The 16,591-nt window shown below is 34.8% G+C and overlaps 1 protein-coding gene across 3 annotated transcripts in view; it reads left to right on the plus strand.

Moving 5' to 3' along the window:
- Positions 1 to 2,435: 2,435 nt before the first annotated feature.
- Positions 2,436 to 16,591, plus strand: part of LOC149780004 (uncharacterized) — a 41,688-nt gene continuing 27,532 nt past the window's right edge. The window contains exons 1-4 of one of the 3 annotated variants that reach the window (XM_089936727.1): positions 2,436 to 2,603; positions 3,255 to 3,336; positions 10,077 to 10,174; positions 12,949 to 12,984. In XM_089936727.1, the coding sequence (XP_089792853.1) occupies positions 10,108 to 10,174; positions 12,949 to 12,984 (103 nt within the window). In that variant the 5' untranslated portion in view covers positions 2,436 to 2,603; positions 3,255 to 3,336; positions 10,077 to 10,107. The remainder of the gene's footprint in view (positions 2,604 to 3,254; positions 3,337 to 10,076; positions 10,175 to 12,948; positions 12,985 to 16,591) is intronic. The other 2 variants (XM_089936728.1, XM_089936729.1) reach the window with 2 other exon arrangements.

Consider the following 16,591-nt stretch of genomic DNA (forward strand, 5'->3'; position numbering starts at 1 on the left):
TTGCATAGGGTCAGACACAGTCTGATACCAAAGCCAGAAGAAATAGAGAATGTGAGAATGCTAAAAATCACTGAAGACCTAATAGAAGAGCTCTTCAGAGAAGAAGTGAACAGGGAAAAAGAAGAATGGACAGAGAAGTACAGACTTCAGAGACAGCAGCAACAGCAGCAACAACAGCAGCAACCTGAACCTGACAGAGGCTTTGTCGATTGCCGTATCGACACCAAAGAATTCTTCTTCTCTTTCCGAAGAAGCAGACCTATTGCCAGAAAGTCTATCCTCAGAGGACATCGCATTCTTAGAAACTAAAAAAGAATGCCATAGCAAACAAAAAAACAGCCCTTTTCAGGGCTACCCCAATACTCTAGAAAAGAAATAACGATCGATTTGCCAATGTGTGTAGGTAGAGTAGTGTGAAAATAAACACTAACTCTTTTTAAAAATGTGAGGGTATGTGTTGGTGTGTTAGTGTTTGTAAGAGCTCAAGTAAGTTGGTGTGGATAGTAGATTAAAATGATGTTTTTTGGTGTTTGAGGTGTATATTTGGGGTTAGATTGAATTGATTTGAGTATGTGGATAGTCTATTGAAGTGATTTATAAAAAATTTTAAAATAGTGATGGGTAGCATAAAAAGTGAGTGAGTGTTTCTTTTAGGTCCGCGCGTTGTTGTTTTTTTGGTCATGATCTAGGTAAGATGAATTTTATGTTATTAGGGGGATGTTTTCCTTCACGTCCGCGCTTTCAGTATAAATTGAAACTCGTTCGGCAGTCCAGCTACCCTTGTTGACTGATCAACACCAAAAAATGAACACGAGACTTGAGAAACTGTTGGAGCTTCATGTGCATCTGGAATATGCCAGGCGCATATTAAATGAACTGGCCGCGGAAGCCATTGTCGAGGAGGGAAGGATAAGAGAGGAGGAGGAAAGAAGAAACAAAGAAGAGGAGGAGAGAAGATATAAAGAAGAAGAAGAAGAAAGAATATATAAAGAGGAAAGAAGAAACAAAGAAGAGGAGGAGGAAAAGGAGAGAAGAAAAAATTTCAAAATCCCAGAGAGCGAAAATTGGGATTCTGAAGCGACATATCCTGCCTCTGCTCTCTCCCCCCAAAAGGTAAAAAGTAACTGGGGGATAAGATGCGTATGTGGCGCCAGGCCTGGAAGGTGCCACCATTAACCAGGTGTCCATGAAGTTCCAAACAAAACAGCCCTTTTCAGGGCTACCCCAATACTCTAGAAAAGAAATAACGATCGATTTGCCAATGTGTGTAGGTAGAGTAGTGTGAATATAAACACTAACTCTTTATTAATAGTGGGAGTGTATGTGATGGCGTGTTTGTGTTTGTAAATGATGGAGTAAGCTTGTGTGAATAGTAGATTATGGGTTTATTTATTGATTCTTAGCGTATGTAGAGAGTATAGTTGAGGTTTATATTATATGAAATGAGAAAGTAAGGGGATGTTTTACTTCACGTACGCGCGATGTTAGTCATGATCTAGGTAAGATGAATTTTATGTTATTAGGGGGATGTTTTCCTTCACGTCCGCGCTTTCACTATAAGAACCCACAGTGTTCGTTGTTCAAACCATTCTGCAAAGAATAAAAAGAAGATGGCGTCAAACCAAATCGACAAAATACAAACCTTGCAAGACGTTTTAGACAACTTAGGAATAATGGAACAGATGCTATTAAGACTGGTTGAAGACCATTATTCCTATAGTCCCCATCGTGTGAAGATGGAAATTAATAACTTAAGGAAAGCAAAGGACAAGATTAGTGGTGTCATGAAAGAGATCAAGGAGGAGAAGGAGGATGAAGAGGAAAGAATAAGAATACGCAATTGGAACGAAAAAATTGAAAAAGAAGAAGAAAATGAAAAGAGGAAAAAAGAAGAGGAGGAAGAGAAGAAGAAAGAAGAGGAGGAGAAGAAAAAAAAGAAAGAGAAGAAGAGTGTAGGAGATAAAATAAGAACTTGGTGGAGGAAAAGAAGAAATTAGAAGAAGAAGAAGAAAACCCAAAGGCCCTTTTCAGGGCCAGCCATATTTCTCGAAAAGAGATAGCCTTTCCATTGCCTACCCCTTTTTTTATTTTATTTTTTATTTTTTTATGTTTCAATTTTACATAGACCCTATACAGTCCCAAGGGTTTTTTTGGTCATGTTAAATATACATAGACCCTATATTGTCCCAGGGTTTTTGGCCATGTTAATTCCCATAGACCCTATATTGTCCCAGGGTTTTTCTCCATGTTAAATTCCCATAGACCCTATATGTTCCCACGATTTTTCTCCATGTTAAATTTACATAGACCCTATATGTTCCCAAGGGTGTTTTTAATGATAAATCCCATAGACCCTATAGGATCCCCCTTCACTACTGTCGTGTGTTTTAGTGTAAGCCATTAAACTAGCTACTCTTCACAACTGAGATATTCCCGCCTAACTTCATCTCGCACGTGATGTTATCTGTCACACGCAGAAATTTGTTGTATAACAAGAAAACTGTTGACTTTACTCCTAGGTGCACATGAACGTCGGAGAAGCAACACATTGTATCGCAGATAACTAGCTACTGACCTAAAACATTTTTCATTTACCAGGGCAGGTTAGTTACAAAATATTTTCCATCCTGACCCTACTCAAATTGTTGTACTGTTGAGTTTATTATTGTTTACCGTCTATGCTCGCTTATTAGAAGTGTCCAACTGCAAAACAACGTATACCATACTCTGATCTGTCGTTGCATAATATGCCAGCAGTTAAGGGTCGTTACTGTCTGTTGTACTGATTAAACCTAACAAGCGGTATGGGTCTAGATCTACTGGTGCATTGTGTAACGGCAGATCTAATTTATAAAGTTCGCAGTTGGATTCGACTTATAAGCAAGTACAAACAGTAGCAGACTGATGGATGCTGGCAGAGGAAAGGAGTTATGTTCTGAAATAATTCACTTGACCTACTGAACTGTCGGATAACATTTATGGGACAGAAAAGTTTGCTTCATTGTTATTCTTCATATGGAGTATTGATAGAACTGAAAGGTACCTTGCTGAATATGTGTATGATGCATATACGTGTTTTATATTCTCTTTATTGAGTTCATATGTACTGCTTTAATTTTATTGTACATTTATTTACAATGAAAACCTGATGATATAGTTTTGTTGGTGCTTACCAATAGAATTCAGTAATAGAAATTATTTTTAACATTGATGATAATTCAAGAAAAAACTTATTTTCATTTTTTTTTCATAAGCATTCTAGCTACTGGAATTAAGACGTAAAACAAGTGAAGATCCAGGCAGAGAAATTCTTTGTTGCTGCTCATGACAAAATGGGTAACGTTATGAGCTTGCATGGTGGCTTTATTTTTTGTTGGTGCAAATGCATGTCTTACTAACAATACTAACTTGTCTGATTGTTCATTGGTTTTCATAACTTGTAATTAACACATAATGTAACCTAATTAAAACTGATCACTAAATGACTAAACTGTATATTCCACTTGTGGCTATTCATTCTTGATTTAGCTATTCACACATTCCTACTATTCCCACTAATGGAGTTATATTATTCAGTGGTATCTGGTCCTAATAACAATCAGTTAATATGCAGTGTTTAAAACTTCCACTAATGAAAATACTCTGCTTTAGACTAGACCCTGAACTGGGTACTTCGTTAAAATCTATATTCCTTTGCATTTGATTTGTGCTTAATTTGCATTTGAAAATCACTTGGAATTAATTTTGTATGCTTTTGTTTCATGTTTGCATTTCAGCTATCATCTTATCTTTTTCATGCATGGTTTCAGAAATTCACTCTGACTTTAGCTTTATAGCTTACATTTTGTTGTTTTCTTTCAGTTTTGTTGATTTGGAATGAAATGGAAATTGAATTAACCAAATTGTGTTTTCTGTTTTTTGAGAACTATTGCTTACATATCCAAATTGTGGTTTAAAAAAATTATCAGCAAAACAAATTGATGATAAACTTGTTACTGCAAGTGCAGTAAATGTACAAATATAGTTGTAGACTATTTGTTGTGAAATTTTATTTCTTATTTCACATGTAAGTAAACCTTATTCAGCTACAAGAACTGGATATTTAGAGTGAAACATTGTCATTAGAAAGAATCTATTACTGGCTTATCATTCAAAAGGGTTTTATCTGTGGTAATTTAGTACCATCTGGAAAACAATGGATTCTCATATTTGTTCCTTAGGATTAGGGTTTCCTTCAGGATTTGAAACTGAAAGGTCATTGATTTTGGGGTGGAAATTTCCAAGATTCAAAATTTGAAGATTTTGAGTACAAATCTTAAATCCAAGAATAACAGGAACATTACAGAGAAAGGAAACATACATGTAATACATTTACTCATTTTCATTTATTGTTAAAAATAAAAAGTTAAAGAATCATGATTATTATATGAACAACATGATTAAAAGATAAAACATAAAGAGGAAAATTTGAACAGCACACATTGCATTAAAATAACTTATAAATTTATAAGCCTCCATAATTTTTTATGGTTAATACACAAAATGAATTGCTTTCTTTGCTGTATTTGTATTTCATATTGTGAAAAAAACTTTCTTCACATTCCAGTTACTCTTATTCAGACATGCTCCTATTCTGTTGGAATCAGTTTGCATAATTTGTCCCGATCCATTTGTGATCAAGAATTGGTTTTGAGGCAGTTTTGGCAATAAAAAAACACCATTCCCAAGCAACACTAGTAAGTGGAGCATTGACAATGTAAATCAGGCAGTATATCCTCATTGTTTTTGAAAAGTCATCTTAAAGTCATCTTAAAGTCTGCATGGTTTCAGGATTATTAATCCCAGGCACTCCATTGTTGACCCCAGCCACTTGAAAAACACAATAATCTTTCCATCATTATTCACAAATGTTTCAGAAAAAGGATCTTTCTTTGATGCCTACATTTGTATGTGCATTTTGAAGGAGTGACTTCTTTGTGCTTCCATGTTCATTTGTATGGTCTGAATTAGTCTGATGATGATGTTTTCCACAGAAATAAGTGAAGATATTCCATTATATTACATGCATTTCTTAAATTTGAAAATTAAATTTAATATGGCATGATTTTGTGCAGTCCATAATATAATGCTGCATGCTGCAACAATAATGTGAAATAATTTACTTTTATATCACAAGTGCAACCAAATTTTTAGAGAATCAAGTGAAATAAATATTTAGTAATTTTTTGCAGATAGTGTAGATAACTGTGACTTAATGCAGTCAATGCTTTTTGATTTTCATCTGCCATTTTCAATCATCACTCAATTTATTGTCTTGCATTTTAAAGAGTTATTACATTTCATTTATTCAAAAGAATCAAAGTTGACATCTGTGTCAATTATCAAACTATCCCACTTGACCCTTAAAAGTTTAAATGAAAACAACTAATTAATTGATAAGTCAGGTGTGTGTGTAGGCATGGTTCTTCAAACAGCAAGATTATTATATGGTGCAAAATATAGTGTTTGACACTTGAGGTAAAATTTCTGAGAGTCAGACTTGTATGGGGCAGAATACACATGCATCAGTTTCAGTTCAGATATGAAATCCATATATCAGCACACAATAATACAGGTCAAAGGGAAACCTTGAAGTACTTTGCATTTCATTCTGCTTTTATTTTTCATGCAACATTTTCCCAGCCTTCATCTGTGTTCATTCTGCATTCTGTTTGCATTCCATTTTTGCATCACTGGTAAATATGTGTATCATTATAAGAATATAAGGATTCCCCTACAAAAAATGCCATCTTAAAAACTAACTCCAAAAATAGCCATAATTATTGTTTCACCTGCAACTACATGATGAGAAACATTGGTATCACTTTCCAGTTGCTCATAAAGACCACTCTCTGGTGTTCCCCTGACATTGTTATGCCCTGACATTGTTATGCTGAATTTCATTTTAATTATTGCATGCGTGAGATGAATTTTTTACTTCTCTTGCTTTAAACATGTATAATGCTTTCCATGTAGTTGTGTTTACATTTTTTGTGCAGTTATTTTTTTTTTTACATGTACAAATAATTGAAGACAATTTATTTGTGTGGGTACAAGTTTTGTAGTTTAAAATGTTTTTATATATTATTGAATTTCTTAATTGAAGAAGGGGCCATGTAGTTTCAGTGAAAGAGATCCTTAAGTTTCAGTGAAAGAGGTCCTTTAGTCGCATTGTAATGGGTCTTATAGTTTCATGAGAAGGATCATTGTTCATTGTGTTTCTTAATTCATGGTTTTCAAAAAATTTTGTGAAATCACTGGTTATGATTTTTATGGATTTATAGTGCAAAGAAAAGCTAAAGACAATCAATACAATAAAAAAATAAATTTAATGAAACCTTTACAATTATTTACTTAGAAATGCCAAATATCAGTCATTTTCTAACAAGAAATGTATGATGCAAATTTGAAACAATATGACACTTGGAATAAAATACTTTTAAAAAGTGCATTGATGTTTAAGCTTTGCAACAATAGCAGTTTCATTACAAACATTTTATCATTAACTCAGTTGTTCAGATATCTAGATAACTGATTTAAATCAATCATTTTTGCAAGTTACATGTGCTATTTACTGGTATTAATCATACTATTAACAGTATTTATGAATTTGAACTGATTGCGAACACCACCACAATTTTAGAGAATAGTGCTCATTATATTGCTGTCCATGGGACTAATAAAAACATACAGCCAATCCTCATTAAAAAGCAGTCCATGGGAGCCATAAATATAAATATCTCATTATAATACTGTCCATGGGACTAATAAAAACATACAGCCAACTCTCAGTAAAAAGCAGTCCATGGGAGCCATAAAAGATACAAATATCCGTCATAATAATGCTGTCTATGGAGCAATAAAAATATAACCATGCCTCACTATGTTGCTATCCATGGGAACAATAAAAACTTGAATCCCTCATTATAATGCTGTCCATGGGAGCCATTAAAATGCTGACATCCCTCATTATAATGCTGTCTATGGGAACCATAATAATACAGCTATCCCTCATTATAATGCTGTCTGTGGGAACCATACAAATACAGATATCTCTCGTCATGATTTATGTGGGAACGATAAAAAAGTACAGCCATCCCTCATTATAATGCTTTCCATGGGAACCATAAAAATATAGCCATCCTTCATTATAATGCTGTCCTAGGGAAAAATAAAAATACAGCCATCCCTCACTATAATGATGTCTATGGGAACCATAAAAATACAGCCATCCCTCATTGTAATGCTGTCTGTGGGATCCGTAAAGGGTACCATCTTACACATGTTGTAAGATCACCTAGTAATGAAGTACATTATTTATCTAATAATGAATAATGAAATACCCACCTTGTAACAAGAACCATGTTATAATGAAGGTCCTTATTGTGAGGGATTGTTGACTAGCAATACCTCTTTACAGAGGACACTCAAATTGTGTACTACTAAAGCTGCCCCTCTATGAGCAGGTATCCTTGATACAAAATTTGAACATTAAAATGAATTTAAGAAACTGGAATGTAATACAGTAATGTAACAAAGGTTACTCGCCATTTTCTACTTGTTTTTATGTAATATCCACCAAATTACACCTTACTGCAATGAAATATCTAGGATTTATAGGTGGAGTAAAGTATGAGCAACACTGTGCTGTTGGTCAATAGACTTAATTATTGTCAGCCCATGATATTACTACCTGCAGTAAATTTTAAGTGATATAGCCTGAGGTAGTCAACAAGCTGGACAGGTAGAATTCACTCTTGAAGTGGAGTTGAGTGAAAGTTGGTCTGTATACTATGTGCATACTGTATTGTCAAGTGTCTTAATGATGTGGAGTTCATTGACAGGTTACAGTTGTATTAAAATGATGGTTACATTCTATTAAAATGATGGTTACATTCTATTAAGATGATGGTTACATTCTATAAAAATGATAGTTACAGTGTATCAAAATGATGGTTACATTATATTAAAATGATGGTTAATTCTATTAAAATGTGAAGGAATATTTATTTACTGAGCAGCACTCAGAGCAACATTGAGTTTTCAGTGTATGAATGAAACATTTTTATTTGTCTTTTGCTTGAGTTGGATACACACCTGTAACAATGCATTTTATTTTGTAAGAAACAATTGTGGAAGTCAATTAAAATTATTAAGTACAAATGTTGACAGTTGATGATGTAACATTTGTAGGGATAAAAAGTTTGCATAATCTTGTCTCATATGCATTGCATTATGCAACAGGCGGCAAATGTAAAATTACAGACTAGAAGATAAATCTCATAATATTTAGTGCCTACCGTAAATACTTGCGTATAAGCCGAAAAATTTAGGAAAAAAATAAGGCCTGGAAGAAGGGGGGTCGGCTTATCTGCGGGCCAAGGTCCAAGTCTGAAATTTTTAACGCCTTTTTCTCTCGATTTCCAGTATTGTTTCTGTCGATCGCCAAAGAGGAGATCACATGCCTAGTGATGCCACATGGCTCATAAGATTTGTGCTGTTGTGAAGTGAAACAAATATTTTTTTTCTAACTTAAGTGGTAGGATAATGAATGAAAAACATGTTTTAACGTACTTGACGTCTATTTGACAGATGTCCATCCACCAGAAAATGCAGCCATATGTGTTATTTGAGCCATGGTGGTACATGTATTTTTCAAAAGAACTGCCATATTAGTAATCTCCAGTCAAGTATTTAACCCTCAGCTAATCAGTAATCATTAAACTCTACGGTATCGTACAAATGCATGCTAGCTTATTTCAGTGTAAATATGAAAAGAATCTACGTAAAAAAATAAAACAATTATGATACTGAAGGTATATACGACAAACATTTTGATCGAGAGTAGAAATACATGTACGATAGTCTTAAAGGAACAATAGCGAGAGACTTCATAGGGGTTTGTTGCGCGCACGCTTAGGAAGGGTAAATAGCAGGGCAATATACGAGTCAGCGTGAATAATTGTAAAACAATACAATTTGTGGGATTTCTTTGACAGGTGTTTTAGAAGTATTCAGCAGCCACAGTTTATATACTACTGTTGTTTAGTTGTTTGTAAAGCAAAGTCGTTTGTTAGCGGTAGAGTGTTGTACAATAGCTACCATATGCTTAATCTGTGGTAAATGCCTCGGGGATAATATGTTTGTTTTGTTGCACAATGCCAATGACTTTATTAATACATGCCGACTCTCAGATGTATTGTTTAATGAGATATGGTAGTGGACATGGTTTCTGCTCAAAGTTATAAACTGTCACAATACTTGAAAGATGTGGGCAGAATGGGTTTGTTCAGGGGCTGTGAAAATGACAAAAGGTGGGAATTTATTGAGGCCGGACATCGATTTGGTCTCCAAGTGAGTAAAAGAAGTGTGGGACTGAATTCCGTCGGAAATGATTGCAAAATCATTCAGGAAGTGCTGTATCAGCAATGTCATGGATGGAACAGAGGATGATGCTATATTTCAATCTGACAATAACTAGGAGAGCGAGAAGGAGAACGACACACTATCGGATGACCATGATGACAGTGACAACGTATATGATGAAAGCACACCCGTAAAAGAAGCCGAGTTTCGTGAACTGTTTGGCGAGTCTGATACAGAGCCAGATTTTGAAGGATTCTAAAAGTGATAGAACTTTCATAATTCATGATTTTAGAATGAGGATTAATTAAATTTCCATTAAGACTTAACACTTTAGAATTGTTCTTATTTCAACATATAAATTAGCTTTCTTACTTTCATTTTATTTAATAATGTGATTTGCCTAAATAAACATATTCAGAACTCACTTTGTGCATCTTGTGATGTACCGGTAGTCTAGAAATTATGGGTCGGCTTATACGTGGGTCATGCACTTTATAACAGTTTTACCAATTCAGTTTTTTTTTGGGGGGTCGGCTTGTATGCGAACGGGCTTATACGCGAGTATATACGGTACTTATTCGCTGTTAATTTTTAGATTATCTTGTGTTAAAACTTTTATTTTTTAATTTCATGCAAAGATTTTAATTCTTCCATTTTCAATATTCCCTTAGATTAAATGACATTGAATATAGTGCATATTACATGCGTAACAGTTACATAAGGATGAAGCGACGTCTGCAAAAGGTGCATATGAAGGATAAGATGGAAGGTAAAGATAAACCGTCGATTCACAACATTTTTAATGGGTGCAGAATTACAAATTCACAGTCCCTTACACCTGTAGTATTTTTAAAGTATAGTGCTTCTCTGTGAGAGCTGACAAATGTTTTTGTGAGATTTGACTTAATTCTTCAGATCTGTTATTTTTATTCTAGTTGCCATAGATAAGAGGGGCTTATGGAAGGGCCTGTCGACCATCTATATGTTAGCAATAGTTTGTTATTGATACTTAATACATTACTTACACATTCAATCCATGGATTTGGGGTTTTTCCTCTATGAAAATGCTGCTGCTCAGGCATTCATTATGACTACTACACTGGCCAGATTGAAAATCTTTTTATTTGCAGCACCTTCTAAATGGATAGCTATATCGACATATGTCAGTCATAGTTGGCATTTTTTAACAATCCGTTATTGCATCTTTTCCTGAAAGGATGGTCATATCACCATCATTATTTCATAAAAAGACTTACTATGATGTCTAGTTGGCCCAAAATGAACATGGTGCCAGTCTGATGTCCAGTATGGCCCCAGTGACAGCCATCTTGATGATTTTGTTATTGCTACTCTTCCTGAACGGAAAGCCATATCAACATGCTGTTTTCGCCAGAAAACTTATGCCATCTAGTTGGTCCTAAAATACTTCTATCCGCGCTGGACCTTAATGAAAATGGTGATGGTCTGACTGCCAAAAATGCCTGCCACAGTGGCCGTCTTGAAAATCTTGTTATGTTATTCCTCCAAGATGGATGGTCATACTGACATTGGGTTTTCACCAAAAGACTTCTTATGGTTTCTGGTTGGTCATGAATCATAATGGTGCCAATCTGAAATGGTCTTATCTGGAAAACAAGGAATGGTCTTTTGGTTATGAATTCAGAGGTTACCTCACAAAACAAACTGTCTACTAGAAATATGATGACATATCACCTGGCAAAAATTTCTGCATAATTAATTGTCAGATATTTTGATAAGAAACTGAACTTATTGGGGCTTTGGGTGAGACTGAGGTGATCCAGAATTCTGCTACATTTTTCTAGCTCTGAACTATCATAGACATATGGACCATTCCCTAATGGCATAACTAAGTTTTGATAGCATTTTTTTTTCTTCTTAAGAATTTAGAACAGAATCGTATGCAGTGATCAGAATTACCAATGTGCTACTTAAAATTGTATTATGATAAGTACTGTACCTGTATTGTAAGCCTAACTTTGCCTGAATAGGAATAAAAGTCTAGTTTTAGACCTGTATAGATTTAAAGCCTTTAGATCTATTCAGATTTTCTTTCTTTAAATTTGGATGATAGAACAAATAAAGAATAAAGAAACAAAGTTAAAACATGAGAGCTCCACAGCAGCACAGTTGCTGGAATGACTACTTTCTGTCTGCTCAGAGGGGCCCGAGTGGCCGAGTGGTCTAAAGCGCTCTTTGATACAGATCACTGCCATCTCACCTCTGTCTGCAGCGGTTTGAGTCTAAGATTCAGCCAATGTGGGTATGTGAGAAAGCTTGCCAGTAGCTTCTCGAGGGTTGGTGGTTCTTTCCGGGGTTTTCCCGGGTTCTTCCTCCACCATTAATACTGGCCGCCATGTATAGCCTATCATGTGTCGAAAAATGACATTAAACCCCACAACAACAACTGTCTGCTCAGCACAGTTGCTAGAATGACTACTTTATCTGCTCAGCACAGTTGCTGGAATGACTACTTTCTGTCTGCTCAGCACAGTTGCTGGAATGACTACTTTCTATCTGCTCAGCACAGTTGCTGGAATGACTACTTTATATCTGCTCAGCACAGTTGCTGGAATGGCTACTTTCTATCTGCTCAGTCTGGGACAAGAGTTCTTCATACTTCATACAGTTACTGAATGATAGTTTCGAGAAGTATGGTGGAAAGATTAAAGCTGAATGATGGGGACACAAGAGGAAAAGTATAATTGGTAGAGGAAGAACCCAGGAAAACCCTGGAAAGAATCACCGACCCACAAGAAGCTACCGGAAAGCTTTCTCACCATATTACGTTTATTTGATAATTTCTTTGTGTTTGATAAAGAAAAATTATGTTTCTTTCCTCAGTCTTCCATAACAGCCCATGTCAGCTTTGTTTCACAATAGGGTAAAATCATCATGAAAAATTCACATTGCAAAATTTTATGTCATTTGTGTGCTGAAATGAAAGGTTCACAGAAATTTAATTTTGCTGAAATATTATCACTTACGCTATGTGGACAAAATTAATGTTCTGATGGCACTTGGTAAGGGATGTTTCATGATACCTACAGTGAGTTGTTTGTGGAATTTTCAGGAAATGGACATTGATTTGTGGGTACATGAACTTTTATTTTTTCCTACCTGATGTTATCACAGTCCCATGGTACATGTACATACGACTTATTCTGACTATTGCACTTTCATCATGACCAAGATGTTTTTATGTTGTCTGCCAATGTTAATTTACAGAAAGTTTTATGTTTTAAATCAAGCAAATTTTGTTTCAGTTTGTCAGTGTTATAATAGTGGGTTCTGCAAAGTTTTTTTTTGCTCCATAGGCACAATAAGTTCTGCAGAATTAAAGAACAGGGGAAGTATTTATATCAGTTTTATAATTTTTTTAAATACTTGCCCATAAAGCTGATCAATTGTCTTTTATACAAACCTTTAAATTGAATTAAAATTTATTGACCCTTTAGGTTTTCAGCCGTGGCAGGTTTTATCCTTTCTATTTCAGTTTAATCTTGTTTTTCTGTATTTTTCTAGATTCCAAGGAAAGAACCCCACTGCTCAAAAAAGAAGGTGAGAAAAATTGCATCTTCTACTTCATTCATGTTTGTATAGCGTTCAAAAAAGTACTTATAAATGATGATTGAGGGACAGTAAGCAAAAACTCACACACCTACATACATGCATACATACATACATAACAGGATGCAAGTATGCATGAGAACAGAAACATGCTTGCATGCAGACATACATTGATGAATGAATAAATGGACAAACAGATGTTCATCTGGTTGAATTGATAGATATACTGTAGATTACAATTTATGGACAGATATATTGATACCTCTAAGTGACAGTTGATTTAATGTTACAGTAAATAATGTGGTATTTGTACATATACATTGTTAAATGACAGTTGAATACCAACCATAACTTTATTGTGCAACATTACTTGTTCGTGCTTAAAAACCAATGTCCAGTTGATGTGAATTGTCAGCATGACACAGTCCACATGTACCTGGTATGGTACATGCGGAGCAGGGTCATCTTTTTGAAGGATTCTGTATAGATATTATGTGTAGATAATCAGCAGAGAAAATTTACTTGTAGCTTGTGTTTACTGCATTAGTGGTCTCCTTTCTGCAGTTAATTTGTTAACCCTTTACCTCATGCAAGTTTCTTTGGACACCTCTACTCCATTGGCGTGGAAGCGCCTTTTGGCGTCTCTACTCCATTCACATGGAAGTGCCTTTTGACGTCTGTTGTAAACATCAGCCATTTTAAGATGGTTTTCGTAGTGCCACCTTCAGAGAAAACCCCCTATTAAATACTACATTCATTTCTGTGAATGACAATTACGTCAGATCACGTGGTCACTGTTTATGCTCTGGTCGATATCTGCTATTTAAAGTAACTGGTTCGTAATCTCCACTCTCCAAAATGGAGGTCGCGGATTTCATTCAGTACTTACGAAGTTTTCATGATTAGAATCACAACTATGAAAGCTTCAATAACTTAAGTAATGGCTCTGATATTGATGTAGGCAGCAATTAGTTTTTATAAGTTATCAAATTCAGATGACTTAGTAATGTAGACGCAGACAAAAACTTGTAAATTTCAAGTATGAGAAATGACAGCTACGGTTGGTCATGCTGTCTCACTGACTTGACGGTGAACAAGTTCTCTCAAGATTTTAAAGCAGACCAGTAGAAAAACCACTGAAGTATTCAGTGCCATTGCAGACAAGTAAAAAAACCATGGATGTATTCAATACCATTGCAGACCAGTAGAAAAACCAAAGATCAAGCTGAGGGTTACTGTAGGATGTTGCAGTTACCTCTCACACAGTTGATCAGAGAAGGCTATTGGATGAACTTTGTCAAATAAATATTGGCTACAATAATGGCTTGCTGTTTCACCACCTGCTTTTATATCAATTATGGCAGCATTAGCATAAGGATCAAATAGCAATGACCTGTTCTTTGGCTACAGCATCTTCTGCAGGCAATAAACACTTTTCAAACAAGCAATTAGTAGGAAATGATTATACAGCATGAGCACAATCATGAGATTCACATGGTACAAACAAACTTTGGCAAGAGCTTTAGGGCATGTCTTGTTATCCTGACAACATTCTACAGGCAAGTAAAATCAGCAAAATCCAAGAAAGCAAATATCCTGTATATTGAGCTCCATCTGCATCTTGGTGTAAAGGTCTCCATGGGCTTAAGGAACTTTTTCACAAAGATCACAGGCAAATGAAAAATAGAAGTGCATTTCACAAGCAAACCAGTCTAACTCCTATCAAGGATATCTGTACCACCATCTGAAGAAATCCTTGAAGCTCTTGAAAACAACAGACACTGCTCCATGAATAACTTGTCTGGCATAGATCCTGTCTTTTTGTAAAGAAAATATTTTAAAACATTGGTCCCTATGTGTTGAATGTGAAGAAAATCATGATTGGAATTGGTAAATGGAACTTTGTTATAGTGCTTGTTTTACTATGGAAATGGCATTTAGTGTCCAAAGGGTTTGAATCAACATCGTGAAAGTTTTAATATGAAATCACTTATCTTGTTTTTTTTTAATTAGAAAAATACTTTCTCAATTCACTAAATAATATGTGGCAAAATAGTGATCAATGACAAATTCTGGTATATGGTAACAGGTGGCAACATTGGAAGAAATAAACATCAGTTAAATTCTTTTCTTTTGAAATTCATATTATAATTTGTATCATTGTAAACAGTAAAATTGTGGCATGTTTTCATCTGTTAAAACATGAAAAAAAATAAATATTGCGATTGATAGATGCAAGCAAATCTTTGATAACCTAATTGTGCCATCTTTGTTTTGATCTACAGCTTGGGGAAGTGTTTGTTGCATTTTAAAATTCGATTAAAAAGAGACCTGTGTTATTTTGTCACATTGAATATCTTTTTCATGAAATCGATTAAGGTAGGTACAGTAATAAGCTCTTGTGGTTACCTTTGTGTTTCAAAATCTATTCAACTTTCTTGTTCAGTTGGTTACAAATATGATGTACTTAATGTTGTTAAATTATAATATATATATATATAGATCAGTAATATATCCTAATCATTTTTAAATATGATCATGGAGAGTGAAAGGTGAACTCTATGAATGAAAAGCTTTGTATCATGGAGTTCATAATGGTGAAGTGAGATCTAAAGTGTGTAGTAAACTCAAAATTGCTGAGTTTAAACTCGGAGAATGGCTCAATGATGAGCAGAAATTTCAGGATTACTTATATGATGTTGATTCCAATGATGGATTGAAACAAAAATGGAATACTAAAATGCAAACAACACAGAATTAAATGATGCTGTGTACACCTATTTCATACAGCAATGTGAAGAAGGTATTCCTCCTGTCTTTGGAAAAATTCTCAAGGTCATGGCAGAGAAAATGGCAAAAGTATGGATAATGACTCTGATTGACAAGCCATGGATAATGACTCTGATTGACAAGCCATGGATAATGACTTGGACTGACAAGCCATGGATAATGACTCGGACTGACAAGCCATGGATAATGACTCTGATTGACAAGCCATGGATAATGACTGATTGACAAGCCATGGATAATGACCCTGATTGACAAGCCATGGATAATGACTCTGATTGACAAGCCATGGATGACTTTTCAGTGCCAACAAACAAACAAAAAATGCATTGTTGGGAGAGATACACTTAGCAATTCAGGCAGTGAATATCTTTTTGCTTGCATTTTTATTTTCAAAACATTTTGACCCATTAAATTCATGTTTGGTAATGATTAACCTCTGTGAAATAATTTTTTGCATTCTACTGTAATAGAGATGATCTGTCTGTCAATTCATCTATCTAGTGAAAGAAGAATACAAAAATGAAAACCGGTTTTAACAGTGTTGTTTCTCAAAATGAAGTTCAATCTGTTTTGAGAAAAGAAATCAAGTTTGATTTTGAATGAACAATAAAACTAGAATGTATCCAGTTAAGATATGTGTAATGACATTGTCCTTACACATATTGTAAACAGGAGGCATTATGTAAGTAATTGTTATACACAATATACCGTTTATCCAGTTAAGGTATGTTTAATGACATTGTCCTTATACATTGTAAACAGGATGCATTATGTAAGTAATTGTTATATACCATTTATCCAATTAAGA

This window comes from Sinohyriopsis cumingii, chromosome 16 (assembly GCF_028554795.1).
Source record: "Sinohyriopsis cumingii isolate HCF-2022 chromosome 16, ASM2855479v2, whole genome shotgun sequence".
NCBI lineage: Eukaryota > Metazoa > Mollusca > Bivalvia > Unionida > Unionidae > Sinohyriopsis > Sinohyriopsis cumingii.